At 44.8% G+C, this 14,107-nt stretch overlaps 1 protein-coding gene across 3 annotated transcripts in view; it reads left to right on the top strand.

Annotated features, from left to right (window-relative positions):
• CASP10 (caspase 10) overlaps positions 1–12,618 on the top strand; it is a 32,704-nt gene extending 20,086 nt beyond the window's left edge. The window contains exons 6-9 of one of the 3 annotated variants that reach the window (XR_003612139.2): positions 1,841–1,949; positions 4,122–4,614; positions 8,117–8,356; positions 9,420–12,618. Coding sequence is in view for 2 of the 3 variants with exons in the window: in XM_028122316.2 (XP_027978117.1) it covers positions 1,841–1,949; positions 4,122–4,614; positions 8,117–8,264 (750 nt within the window). In the remaining variant the exon portion in view is untranslated. The other 2 variants (XM_028122326.2, XM_028122316.2) reach the window with 2 other exon arrangements.
• The last annotated feature ends 1,489 nt before the right edge of the window (positions 12,619–14,107 follow it).

The following is a 14,107-nucleotide window of genomic DNA, read 5'->3' as shown; positions in this document are numbered from 1 at the left end:
ACCCAGCAGCGTGACTCCAAGGTTCCCCCCCGAAGACCTAGCTCTATTACTGTGTAGCTCCAGGAGCTCAGGCAATGGCTTCACTTCTCTGAAAAGTAAGAGTTTCTTTCAGTTTTGCAATTCTGTGGTTTGGAAGTTTGGACATGACTTCCCTGAAGCATTACCTTCTCCTAAAGTGAGGAGGAATTTACAGGTGCTCTGTACAACTACAGTTTGGCTCCCTTTTGGCGTGTTCTATGGTCTGGGGAAACTGGCTTTACTCAGCCTGAGCTGAGCACACAGGACTGACCCTTAACTATGGTTAATAATTAACTCAGGCCTCAGAGACGAGGGCAGAGCTAACTGGATTCTACTGAAAACTTGTGGGGTGTGGGAGAAGAAAACTTTAAGTTTCATTTTCCTGTATTGTCATGTGACAACCCCTCATTGGCTTCATCTCTGGGGTGGATTCTTATTTAGAGGAACCAAGGAGTTTGCAAGAACACTTCAGAGCAATGCATTCCTTAGCCAGGGCTCAAGACATGATTACCTTAATCCCTGGGCTGTGGACTGATTTTCTCCCTGCCCAGACTGGGTCTCTGGGTTTCCCTTGTCTCCCCTCTTTCTGCTTCATGGTGTTTGCATAGCCCCTCTGGATCCAGTAACAGATCCATGCTGCTAAAGCCCACCCAAGCTTTCTGCCAGAAACCCTGGAGCAGATTCATGGGATCTTGACTCCCAGCCCATCCTCTGTCAGGATACCTAAATGTTTGGGGACAGATATTGGAAGAGTCTGAGAACTTCTTTTTCCCTGGTCTCCGCGGAGATGCTGGGAGCATCTCCTGCCACTCTACCTTCTGAAACCAGCACAGAGGTTTAGACGGTTTCTTCAGGCCTTCTCCCTCGAGGGTCCATTCCTTAATGACTTTGAGGGCTCAGAGCTGTTTGTTTCTGTCATTGTTCTTCTTCCTCTCTTTGTGATTATCTCTGCCCTTCCCACCTTTCTCTGAGACACTCAGAGGTGTGTTGACCTTTGGCCATGATGGAGGCCATGCTGTTGCCCTCACAGCCTCACAGGGCCTTTGAATGATTTCCGGGTAGGATTTTCTTTTCCATCGACCGAAGCGACCTCTTTTCTGCTCGGATCAAAGACATACCGTGTTTTTAGGAGATCATGTTAGCCACACAGAGGCCCCACTGAGGCCAACTCAGCTTATTTGTCATCACATGCTGTTAATGATAGCCCTCAAAAATAATTGCGTCTGCCTTCGGCTCAGGTCATGATCTCAGGGTCCTGGGATCGAGCCCAGCATCGGGCTCCCTGCTCCTTGGGAAGCCTGCTTCTCCCTCTCCCACTCCCCCTGCTTGTGTCCCCTCTCTCGCTGTGTCTCTGTCAAATAAATAAATAAAATCTTTAAAAAAAAATTGCTTGTATTTTAAACTTCTCACTGTGATCTCTACAGAAGAGATTTCTCTGTTTTCAGAGGAGTCAGATCACCCCAGGATCTTACCGTCTGCCAAATGATAAGCATTTGATAGATTTGTTGTCTCATTAGATCCTTACTTACGCTTTCTTCACTTTGCTGATCCAAAAAGCAAGACACTTTTGCATAAGCTCTTGATTTACCAAAGTTAAAATACATATTCTGTTATTTGACACTGCTAATTGACAGTCTGCAGTCTGAATTTTAATCAGTACCTGGCATTCCACCTTAGACTTAAGTGCTTAATTCTGGACCAGGACCAGAATCTGGAGAACTCTCAGCCTTTGGTACTGATAAACGGAGTGGTTGGTTAGAAACATGAAACTCTTAAAAGTGACAATTCCCTAATAAGTGGTTCTATCTCTTCTTCTTTCAAGAAGGCAAGTGTGTACAGGATGGATCGGAAACACAGAGGCCACTGTGTTGTTGTCAATAACCACAAATTTACCTCAATGTCGGATAGACCAGGGACTGATAAAGATGCTGGTAAGAAAATCTGGAATAGTATATCACATGCAAGTTGGGATCTTAAAAAATCACTTTTTTATTTTCACATTTTCTTTCTGTAATTTTAATCTTCCATTTAAATGTAAGGATGATATCATAAATGTTTCTGGCCTCTTGTATGTCCCTGGTGTTGTAGTCTACCTGGGCTGCTCTAACGAAATACCATAAATGCAATGGCTTATAAACAACAAACACTTATTTCTAACAGTTCTGGAGGCTGGGAAGTCCAAGACCAAGGTTCTGACATTTTGATGGCTGGTGAGAGCCCGCTTCCTAGACGGCAGTCTTTGTGCTGCAGCCTCACTTGGCAGAAGGGGCGAGAGAGCTTTCTGGGGTCTCCCTGTGGGCTGTACCCTCCCGACCTCATCACCTCCCAAAGGCCCCACTTCCTTATACCCTAACCTAGGGGGTTAGGATTTCAACATATGAATTCTGGGGGACACAAACTTTTTTTAATTTAAATTTTAGGTAGTTAACATACAGTGCAATATTGGTTTCTGGAGTAGAATTTAGTGGTTCATCATTTACATACAACACCCAGTGCTCAGGGTCGCCTGGGGTGGCTCAGTCGGTTAAGTGACTGCCTTCGGCTCAGGTCATGATGCTGGAGTCCCAGGATCGAGTCTCGCATCAGGCTCCCAGCTTAGCAGGGAGTCGGCTTCTCCCTCTGACCCTCTCCCCTCTCATGCTCTCTCTCTCTCTCTCAAATAAATAAATAAAATCTTTAAAACAACAACAACAAACAAACCCCACCCTGTGCTCATCATAACAAGTGCCCTCCTTAACACCCATCTCCCATCTAGCCCATCCCCCGCCCACCTCCCTCCATCAACCCTCAGTTTGTTCTCTAGTGTTAAGAGTCTCTTATGGCTTGTTTCCCTCTCTCCTTTTCTTCTTTTCCCCCTTCCCATATGTTCATCTGTTTTCTTTCTTAAATTCCACGTACGTGTGAGATCATATGGTATTTGTCTTTCTCTGACTGACTTATTTCACTTAGCATTATACTCTCTAGCTCCATCCACATTCTTTTTGATGGCTGAATAACATTCCTTTTTTTATATTATATATATATGGAATATTCCATTATATATGTATGCAGACACACATACCACATCTTCCATTATCCATTCATCAGTTGATGGATATTTGGGTTTTCTCCATAGTTTGGCTATTGTGGATAATGCTGCTATAAACATTGGCGTACATGTATCCATTTGAATCTGTATTTTTGTATCCTATGGGTAAATACCTGGTAGTGTAATCGCTGGATCATAAGGTAGTTCTTATTTATTTATTTGAGAGAGAGAGAGAGAGAGAGCTAGAGAGAGCAGGAGCAGGGGGAGGGGTAGAGGGAGAAGCAGACTCCCTGCTGAGCAGGGAGCCCGATGTGGGGCTTGATCCCAAGACCCTGGGATCATGACCTGAGCCGAAGGCAGATGCTTAACTGACTGAGCCACCCAGGTGCCCCAGGGTAGTTCTATTTTTAACATTTTGAGGAACCGCCATACTGTTCTCCAGGGTGACTGCATCAGTTTGCCTTCTCACCAACAGTGTAGGAGGGATCCTTGTTCTCCACATCCTCTCCAGTACTGCTTGTTCCTTGTGTTGTTCATTTTAGCCATTCTGACAGTTGTGAGATAGTATCTCATTGTGGTTTTGATTTGTATTTCCCTGATGATGAGTGATGTTGAGCATGTTTTCATGGGATACAAACATTTAAACCATAGCACGGGTGTCACCAACCTACTGAAAGAGTGACAAGAGTCCCTGACCAGTTAGGACTCTGTGGTTTGGGGGAAAGCATGGTGCGTCCGCTAGAGAAAATCCATATTTGAGTTCCGTTTCCATCACTAACCAGTTTGTGACTGTGGGAGAGTCCTGGGGCCTTGGCTTCCTTATCTGTGAAATAGGATGAAACTTGGGCCTCCTGCCGACTCTCAGGACCATTGTGATAGCACGGTGGGGACTATATATAAGAAGGCAGGTCGTAAGTTGTAAAATTTTATTGTTATGAAAGTAAAAAAACTCCAAGCTTCAGGCTCTTTGCTGTGCAAGTTTTGTAACTACATTGTTTCATCCCTTCATTTTATTGCATTCCACTCAATTTCATTTCATTTTATCATTTCCCCTTTCTCTCCTTTTTTTTTACAGAGCACTTGAGGCATGTGTTTGAGTGGCTTGGGTTCAGTGTACGTGTATATGATAATGTGACCAAAGGACATCTGGACAATGTTCTGCAGGAATATAAGTGTCATCCAGGCCATTCTGATGGAGACTGCTTTGTGTTCTGTGTTCTGACCCATGGGAAATTTGGAGCTGTCTACTCTTCAGATGGGACCCTTGTTCCCATTCAGGAGATCATGTCTCACTTCACAGCCCAGCAATGCCCTGGTCTGGCTCATAAGCCCAAACTCTTTTTTATCCAGGCCTGTCAAGGTGAAGAGATACAACCTCCTGTTTTCATTGAAGCAGATGCTGTAAATCCTGAGCGTGTACCCCCTTCCCTTCAGGACAGTATTCCCGACGAGGCGGATTTCCTTCTTGGCCTGGCCACGGTCCCTGGCTACGTATCCTTTCGGCATGTGGAGAAAGGCAGCTGGTATATTCAGTCTCTGTGTAATCATCTGAAGAGCTTGGTCCCAAGGTGAGAGTTTTGAGTTGTTTCATCCACCTGCCTCTTTGTCCATCCATCTGTCTACGTGTTCGTCTGTCTGTTCACACACCCACCCATGCACCCATCCATCGATCCACTCATCCATCATCCATTCATCGTCTGTCCATCTATTTATCCCTCTGTCCATCCATTCATCCATCATCCATCCATCCATCCAAACATCTGTCCATCCAACAAACCTGTATTGAGCACCAGCATATAACTGGAAGAGAAGATACAGAAATTGAAAAAAACCCACAGTCTCTGCCCTCAAGTTGCTCATAGTCTAGAGGGATAGAAAAAATAGATGGGGGGAAGAGCATCCCCTGTGGCCAATGCACATTGTAAAGCATAGGTGTTATGGGAACACATAGAACTAGTACCTCACCCAGATTTGAAGGATCAGGGAAAGCTTCTAGAGATGGCAGATAGATGTTGGGTAAATAATTGGGATGAAAGGCATGCTGGGCAGAGGGAACAGTATGAGTAAAGGCAGGAGGGTCTTTTATTTGTTCGTTTGTCAGTGACTCATACTTGCCGAGTGCCTGTGTGTTGCCTTTGGCATTATAATACCTTTGATCTACCACTGCTCTGACAACTTTCCTTCTGGATCTGTCACCTGCTGCTTACCTGCTACTCTGGAAATGGGCCTTCACCATGGTTTAGTCCCAGACCCGATTCTTGGCTCTCTATAGCTCTTGGCAGCTTAAGCTATCCCTGGAAGCCACTTTCTCCATGAAAATGTCTCCCAGATTGCTATCTCTGGTCCATTAATCTCTGAATTTTTAGAGAGCAGAGTTGTTTCATTCAGCTTTATATCCTCATACCTGACACAGTACCTTCTCTGCTGTTGAGCTCCATAAATATTTTCTGGACCAACTAATGACTGACTGAGTGGATCTCCTTCTTCAGGTCAGTCCCATATATTTCTTGCAGCATGCCAGACATCCCACCTTGGGTTGCCCTTAGAGCTCGCATTCAGTATGCCTAGTCCTGAATTCATCGGCTTAGCCCTCTCCAGCAGACTCCTGCTCCTGAATCCCCATTTCTAGGAATGGTCACCATGATCTTCTGGGGATTCAGAATTGGAAACTCACAATTGGGGTCTTGACTCAACTTTAGCTTTTCCCTCTTCTTCGCTAATCCCTCCATCCCCACCGTAGCCATCGAAGACCAGTGTTGTATGACTTCAGGGACAAGGCAGTATTTATCAAGGTCTTACTATGTGCCTACTGTACTGGGTACTGAGCTAGGAACTCGGGGTACAGTTGTGAACAGGAGAGACAGAATCTCTTCATGGAGCTTATTGTGCAGTGAGAGGAAAGGAGGTAATGAAAATGTAAGGAAGTGAGGGGCGCCTGGGTGGTACGGTTGGTTAAGCATCCGACTCTTGGTTTCAGCTCAGGTCGTGATTTCAGGGTCATGGGATTGAGCCCCATTTCAGACTCCACGCTCAGTGGGGAGTCTGCTTAAGAGTCTCTCTCCCCCTCTGCCCCTTCTTCTCTCTCTCTCAAGTAAATAAATCTTTAAAAAAAATGTAAGTGAATATTTAAAATAATAAGATAATTTCAGGAAGGGATACCTGCTGTGAAGAAAGCAAAGAAGATAATATAGAGAATGGGGTGGGGAGCTCCTTGACCAGGGCTTCTTGGTAGAGGTGATATTGCAAGTGAGACTGAATGACCGGAAGGAGTAGCCGCAGGGAGAGCCAGGGGCGGGGGGCCCGGCTGGTATGAGACACGACACAAGGACTAAGAACCAGGCAGGGCCTGCATTCCCACCTGAAAATAGCAGTCATGATGAGGGTAAGTAGTAGTAATACTAATGATACTAAAATTGATGGTCAGTGGAGTGTTACGGTCAGCGTTCTCTGTGCTTTACATAAATCACCTCCTTTACATCTCATGCAGCCCCTAAAATGGGCACTCCTAGAGTCCTTATTTTACAGCTGAGAACACTGAGGCTCAGTGAATTTAGGGTGAAGTCAGCCACTGTGTCTGTGGCCGCACAGTGAGTGACAGAGCCATGATTCACACCCGAGGTCTATCTCCAGAGCCTGTGCTTTGCTTCCAAGGATATGAATTGCCCACCCCTGGAACATTTTGGGAAATGGTACATATCCTGCAAGCCCAGGCTCAAAAGCCAACCTCCTCTGTGGAGTTGTCTTCTCCCAGAAGGAAAGTGCTCTTCTTCCTCTGAACTTGCAGTGGACTTTGTCCGCTTGTTTTTTTTTTAAGATTTTATTTATTTATTTGAGAGAGTGAGAGAGTGAGTGAGTGAGAGAGAGCACGAGCAGGGGGAGGGGCAGGGGAGACGGAGAGAGAAATCTAAGCAGGCTCCCCCCTGAGCAAGGAGCCCGATGTGGCGCTTGATCCCAGGACTCCGGGATCATGACCTGAGCCAGAGGCAGACACTTAACTGACTGAGCCACCCAGGCGCCGCCACACAGGATTTGTCCACTTTTTATATGGTGTTGATCACATTCTGCCTTGCATTATGGATTTTGTGTATATACCATACTTGGTATGTGCTTCATGTCTGCATCTGAAGTGTTTAAGCTCAGGAACTGCGTCATGTTTACCTTTGCATCCCTCCTCAAACCAAGAATAGAGAGGGCATTCTTTTTTTTTTTTTTTAATTTTTTATTGTTATGTTAATCACCATATATTACATCATTAGTTTTTGGTGCAGTGTTCCATGATTCATTGTTTGTGCATAACACCCAGTGCTCCATGCAGAACGTGAGAGAGGGCATTCTTAATAGTAGGGTCCCTTTCTGTCTTTATCCCCTACCTATCTATCATCCATCCATCCATCCATCCATCCATCCATCCATCCAATTTATCTATGCATGTATCATCTATCTGTCTGTCTATATCCACCAGCTTGGAGGAGAAACATGGAAAAAAATATATAATTATATGCAAACTTCCTTTGTGGACCAAGTGCCTTAAAATGCAATGTGTGAGGCACCGGGCTGGCTCAGTCAGAAGAGCATGAGACTTGATCTCAGGTTCATGAGTTCAAGCCCCACGTCGGGTGTAGATTGCCTAACAAAAAGAAAAAAAGGGCACCTGGGTGGCTCAGTTGGTTAAGCATCTACCTTCCGTTCAGGTCATGATCCCGGGGTCCTGGGATTGAGCCCCACATCAGCTCCCTGCTCAGGGAGGAGTCTGCTTCTGCCTCTGCCTCTGGCCTTCCCCCTGCTCATGCTCTCTCTCTCTCAAATAAATGAAATCTTATTAAAATGCAACATGTGACTGTTACAGTGTTCTTAAACACAAAATGTAGAACTGAAAAACTTCATATATAATTTAGCATTTCTTTTTTCAACTTTGAAATAAGCATTTCTTTATATTTGGCAGGATTCCAGTTAGCATCTTGGCCTATTCAACTAGGAAGAAGCCACATGTTTTAGGGTTTCTTCCTATGACCTTTCTATGATGTGATTTCTGTCTCCTGAGTGAAAATATTTTTTCTTATCTGCCTGCAGAAATGAAGATATCTTATCCATCCTCACTGCTGTCAACAATGATGTGAGTCAACAAGCAGACAGAGAAGGAACAAAGAAACAAATGCCCCAGCCCGCTTTCACACTACGGAAAAAGCTAGTATTCCCTGTGCCACAGGAAAAACTTTAATAGTAGAGAGTTCTCATTGACTCTTGGACTTGAAAGGAGGCTTTGGTCATCTATTCCAGTCTCCCACCCATCACAGGAATCAATGATAGATGGTGAGCTGGCCTGCATATGTCATTCTAATTATTGGAAATACCCTATTTTTTGATGCGGCAAATTCTTTTTTTTCCCCTTGTTCTTTTTGACAAGTCTGAATGTTTCAACACTTTCTTTCTTGAAGCTTTGGGTTGTGGTCTTGGTTTTGTTTGTATGCCCTGGGAAAAAGCAGTTGGCCTTGGTTTGTGCATCCGTGAGGTAAAGGGTGGAACCACAAACATTTTAAGATTCCTTTGAGCTTTAAGAACCACTGTACTTAGCCTCAGTTGAGCTTCGATTTCCTCTCTACCTGACCACCCCTTGTTACCATTCTGCATCCCCTCTGCGTGGCCTTGTTCTGGACATTGGATAATGGTAGAGATCACGCATGGTTCCTTGACCTTCTCTGCTCTCCCCTTCCTAAGGCTCCTCTCCTGCATATCTACCTAGGTGAAAATTTGGTCTATACGATGCTCTTTTCCTGCTTTAGTGTAAGGAAGGTATTCCTGCAGGAACTGTTTCTCTTGGGTCGGGAACAGGTTCGGCTCTAGGATGCTGGTAGTCTGAATGAAGAGAGACACACTCAGCAACTCTGGGAGCAGAGACTTTACAGCCTGAGATTAAATCCATGTTTGTGAGACCCTTTCAGAAGCTGCTGATAACTGAACACCCACGTCAAGCCAACTAAAGCAAAGAAGGGAATTTATTGTCGCAGTCGTCTGAAAACACACAGATGGGTGGTGCTGACTTCCTATGAGGCTTGAAGCAGGACTGAGTCTGCACTATAGCATGTCTCTCTTGGCCAGGGGTTCTCCCGACAGCTGTGCTGTGCTGACTACGGTCAGCAGCCCCTCTCTGTTCCTCTGGCCCAAAGGATGGAGGAGGGAGGCAGCCTGAGAGTCTGAGGCTGTTCACAGGGGATGCTGTTCTCTCCTTAGTCAGAGAGTTGTTTGGCTGTGCCTTGGGGGTGTGTGGTTCTGTCTGGAAGACTTGATACTTCTTACATTAAGGCTTTGAATATCTTTATTTATGTGAACTTTTTTTTTCAATTTCAAGAGGAGTTTTTTTTTTTTTTTTTTCCAGCTCCTGCAGGAGGGAGGTTGAAAGTCCTCTCCTTAAGGCCTTTATTTCCAGATGAAGAAGTTGAGGCCCCAGGAGGCAAAGTGATTTGCTACAGTCCCCCAGATGGTTACTGTTTATAGGATTTTATTTCCCACTTGAGTGAACTGGAATATCATGGACATAGTGGGGCGGGTATGCAGATGTTCATGAAAGATGTCAGGGAAGGAAGAAAAATAACTCTCAGTGATGCCTGATTTTGCAGTTATTCATGTGAAAGTTGCATTAATTTATGGTGTATTTGCTATGAGAACTACTCATAAGAAGTTTTTTTATAATAGTAATTATGTAGATGGAGCTAGTCATTATGTGGATTTGAATGTAGCTTGACCAAGGAAAGGAGTCTAATAGATATGTCAGAATCATCTTCCAAAACCAGTGTTTATACAAGTCAAAGCTAACCGCTGGTGATTACAGTCTTTGCCCAATTGAATATACACAGCTTTTGGCCATTTCATAAAAGCCTTCTCTGGGAGTGAAGGATGGTGTGATTCAAAACAAAAAAGCAAAGAATCTGGAGAGGGAAGCCGTAGGTTTCCGTTTGGCCTTGTGACTCCCTTGCTCTGAGACACTAAATCAAGCTAGTTTTTCGAGCCTTATCTATGAAGTAGAGAAAAATGACCTATTAAAGATAAGGATTTAGGGGAATGTATAATATATGTATATCATAATAAATATATATCTCTCCATTTAACTCCAGTTGTTGCGAGGTCCTGTAAGACCATTAGGTGGCAGATGCCTCTGGCAGTAACCTCAATGGAAACAGCAGCGTTTGAGTTCCTTTGCATCTAATTCCAGCTGAGTTTTAGCCGCAGATCAACCCTAGCAATCCCCACCGGTGTCCTCTGAGTGAAGCGCTGGTTCTTCCCTCACTGATCACAGTGTCCCCAGCAGTAACAGGCCAACTCTTGGCTCTGAGTCCAGTTGGACAAAACACCGCTAAGGAGCTCTCCTTCAGCAGCAGCCTCTGGGGTTCGATGCTGAAGTGCCCCGGTCCTGTGGGTCTAGTCCATATTGCCCTTGTGCTGGAGCTTAGTGCTTATGCAAGATTAAATTCTGGAATCAGGAAACGAGCCCACGAGCTTTCTTTTTAGACTTCTCCAGCAAGCACTGGAGTCACTAGACGTTGATGACTCTAAGTCATGGACCTATGCGGACACCAAGAACACACCCATCCTTCAATCATTTCTCCTAAACGGAATGTGTACACACTTGTCCCTTGTGTGTGTGTGTTGTGTGTGTGTGTGTGTGTGTGTGTGTGTGTGTGTATGGGAATTGAGAGCAAAACACTAGAGGTGATTTGGTCCCAGGTATTTGGCAGTGGCCATCGTCAGCCCAGACATTTATGAAAGAAGTGTGCAGATTGAGTGAGGTCTCTGTATATTTTGCGTAGTTGTGCTCAACCTACAAGAGCTATGGTTAATTTTTTCTTTCTTTTCTGCTTTTTTTTTCTTGAAAGTTTAGCTTCTACCAAAACAATGAAGGATGAGGAAACAGTTTATAGAATATTATGCAAATGTTAGTTGTTTAAGAATGATACTACTGGTATAACTGTTATTAGAGATGCTAGTCACCGGAGCATCCTCCTGATCTCTGCTGCAGGGCCTCGCCATGCGCGTGGGCAGGTTTGATATTGCCAGGGTTCCCCGTAGCCAGTGCTCAGGTAATGCAGACCTGCATTATGGTGATACGGTGTGGTTACTGATCCATCAGAACAGCCATTGACCAGTATAACACTATGGGGAATGCCACTGAAGAGCAGCTCTTTATCAGTGATCCTGTCTCCACTGAGGTAGACCAAATGAGAAGCTGACCTCATTTGGTAGATAACTTCTGTGCCATATTTGAATCCTAAAATCTTCCAGGACCGATACTTTCTGAATGATTTAGTCATGTTGTTCTTAACCTGGAATTCTTGGGTCCTTGGATGTTTATGGATTTATTCTCAGGGTGTATGAGTCTTCCACCTTCCGTTTGAAATGCCTCAATTTCTTTTTGGTGATAATCTTCTATTAATAGAGGTGGATCCTGGCTCTTCTGCATGATCTCTTTGTATTTGAGCGTTGACAAGCAACTTTTGTGTCCACATCCTGGTGCCCACGGGAGTGATGAACTTTATATTGAACTTTTTAATGTAGCCCGGATTAGGGTTCAGGGCTAGAGGTCCTCAGACCTGTTGTCAGGTACCAGCAGTTAATCTACCTGAAACCTGCTCCAGTCCATCCTCTTAAGTCATGACAGGCTCCTAGTCCATCATCCCTCAGCCCCTGCTGAACTCAGCGGAGGGAACTCACACTACACCCAAAATCATGGATTTGGGAGCTTGGAAGGACAGTGGCTAGGGAACCCGTGCTCCAGCCTTCAGGGTCAAATGGCTTACGCAAGTCTTACAGCTCTTAGTGCAGGATTTGCAATTGTGTGTATCTCCGGCTTTGCCAAACAATTGTCACTATCTTCCCGTGAAGTACATGTTGCTTGTGACAAGTTATTTAACTTTGTTTCTGGTAGGGTCTGGCTCTTCTCTAAAGTCTGCAGTTTGCCTTTAAGGACCGGGTAAGAATATCGCATGTGTGGTAAGGACACATTTGTATCTTTAAACAGCAGCCAAATTCCTGAAAATGGAACCCTTTTTAAAAAGTACTAGGAGAAATTCCTTGTTTGAAGAAAGACTGATTTGCCAGCATAAACAACCACTTTGTAACATAACTTTTGCAGATATGAATTTTTAAGAGAATTTTTCCTCTTTTAAAATTTTTAAATTATATGAATTTTTACTTTTTAAATCTATTTTTGAATAAGTAATATCTTTACGTTGCTCAAAGAGAATACAAAAAGATATTCAAGATTAGTCTTGCCTGCCTTTTTGTCCACCAGATGCCCAGTCCTCCCACCTCTGAATCCCAGAGGTGGTCTCGGGGTTTGTTAACACAGATGCAGACGCAACAAATACAAATACATGTGTGTTTTAAAGGAGGCATTTCTTGAAACAAAGGACATGCACTGTGAAACTCAAAACCCTCATTTGGTCTCATTTTAAATGATTCTGTAAGATGCCTGGAAATACTTGTGCAACTCTACAGTTGGAATAACTTGATGAGTTTTGTGGACTGAGTACCTGTAAATAGTAGTAACTGACCAATAAAGGATTTTTTTTTCCTTTTTACCTTTGAGTAATATCTTTGATTTCTGCTCACGTGGTAACATATACACATTGTGGAATATTTGGGAGGTAGAAGAACCCACAAAGAAGAGTTAATTCATTTATGATTCCATTTTGGCATGCACTTTCACATGATTTCACTCTGCATTTGTCCCTGAGCTTCCCCACCACCTTTAAATCAGCCTAACCACCATGTCCTCCCAGTCTTGCATCCAGTAAACTCTGTCACTACCAATATCTGTACCTCCACCCACATCTCAGCTGCAGACATGCCTCTCTGACAGCTACCTCCTACCAGTCCATCTCACTTTCTCTAGGACCCTACCCACAACAGTCTTCGGTGCCCCCGGGGCCTCTGGTTAGTCCATTGACCCTATCTGCCATCTTTCCAATGTCAACACCACCCCTCACTTCTTCCCTCCCTCTTTATCCAGCTGGAGTCCCATGTGTCATCATTGAACTCACTTTCTCATGCCCACCCTCTAAACCCTTGCCTTTCCCGCAGCCCTCATGGGACAGGATCCAAGCTCTGGTTAATCCCATATGCCTACTTACTCCCCTGTTTGTACTGGAGTTCCTGGTTGAGGCTGGTGTAAAAACATAGTGTTCCAGGCCGGTCTCATTTAAAACCAATGACCATAAACTTCAGACAGGCTTTGGGTAGTTCTCAGCAATCCTGTAACATTTCCCTGGTTATGTCACCTTCTGCTTTCTCAGTCTATTTTACACTTTGTTTTGAATTCTCTTTTGCATTTTCAGACCTCTATCATCCTCCACTCTCCTCACTTTAATTTGATGGTCTCAGTGGCTTCACTAAGGGAAGTAATCCGAAAAAGTTTCTACCTTCCACCACCGAGTCCTCTGATCCACCTGCACCCTAACCCTATTTACTGCTTTCTCGCCTGTCAACAGTGGGTGCGCCGTCCGGTCCATGCTTCTCCCAAGAGTCCGTGTTTCCATCTTGTGCAGGACTGTCCCATCCTGCTCACTCGAGGACACCACTCATGTAGCCCTTCCTCCTCTCTCCTGCTCTATTAACTGTCCCTCTCACCCAGATCATCCCCCTCAGCACACAAAAACATGCTGTAACTTCTCTTCCTTCAAAGCTAAAACTAAAACAGAACCGAAACCCCTAAATGCAGATCTTGTGTCACGTGCTCCGAGTCCAACCCCAAGAGGAGGATTCGTGTGCGAGCGATCTGTTCAGGAATTGCTCTCTATCCAAAAGGAGTAAGAAAACTGGGCTTCCATCCTCCCTCAGCCCTCCATCCTCTCCTAAGAGCTGCCCCAGGTGGGAGACCTCAAACTTCCAGGCGCTTCCCGTGGTCTTGATACGGTTTTGGAATGTAGGTGAGGTTTGGCGGGGTGAGGTCCAGAGCCGACAGCCGAGAAAGAGTTCTTGAGACATCTTTGGTGCAAAATGGTGGTTTTATTAAAGCCCGGGGTCAGGACCTGGGGGCAGAGAGAGCCGCTGCACCGGGGTCACGAGGGG

The sequence above is a fragment of the Eumetopias jubatus genome, unplaced genomic scaffold, assembly GCF_037043125.1.
Source record: "Eumetopias jubatus isolate StellerSeaLion01/CBP00866 unplaced genomic scaffold, mEumJub1_p1.0 scaffold_3, whole genome shotgun sequence".
NCBI lineage: Eukaryota > Metazoa > Chordata > Mammalia > Carnivora > Otariidae > Eumetopias > Eumetopias jubatus.
This window is presented reverse-complemented; position numbering and strand designations above follow the sequence as displayed.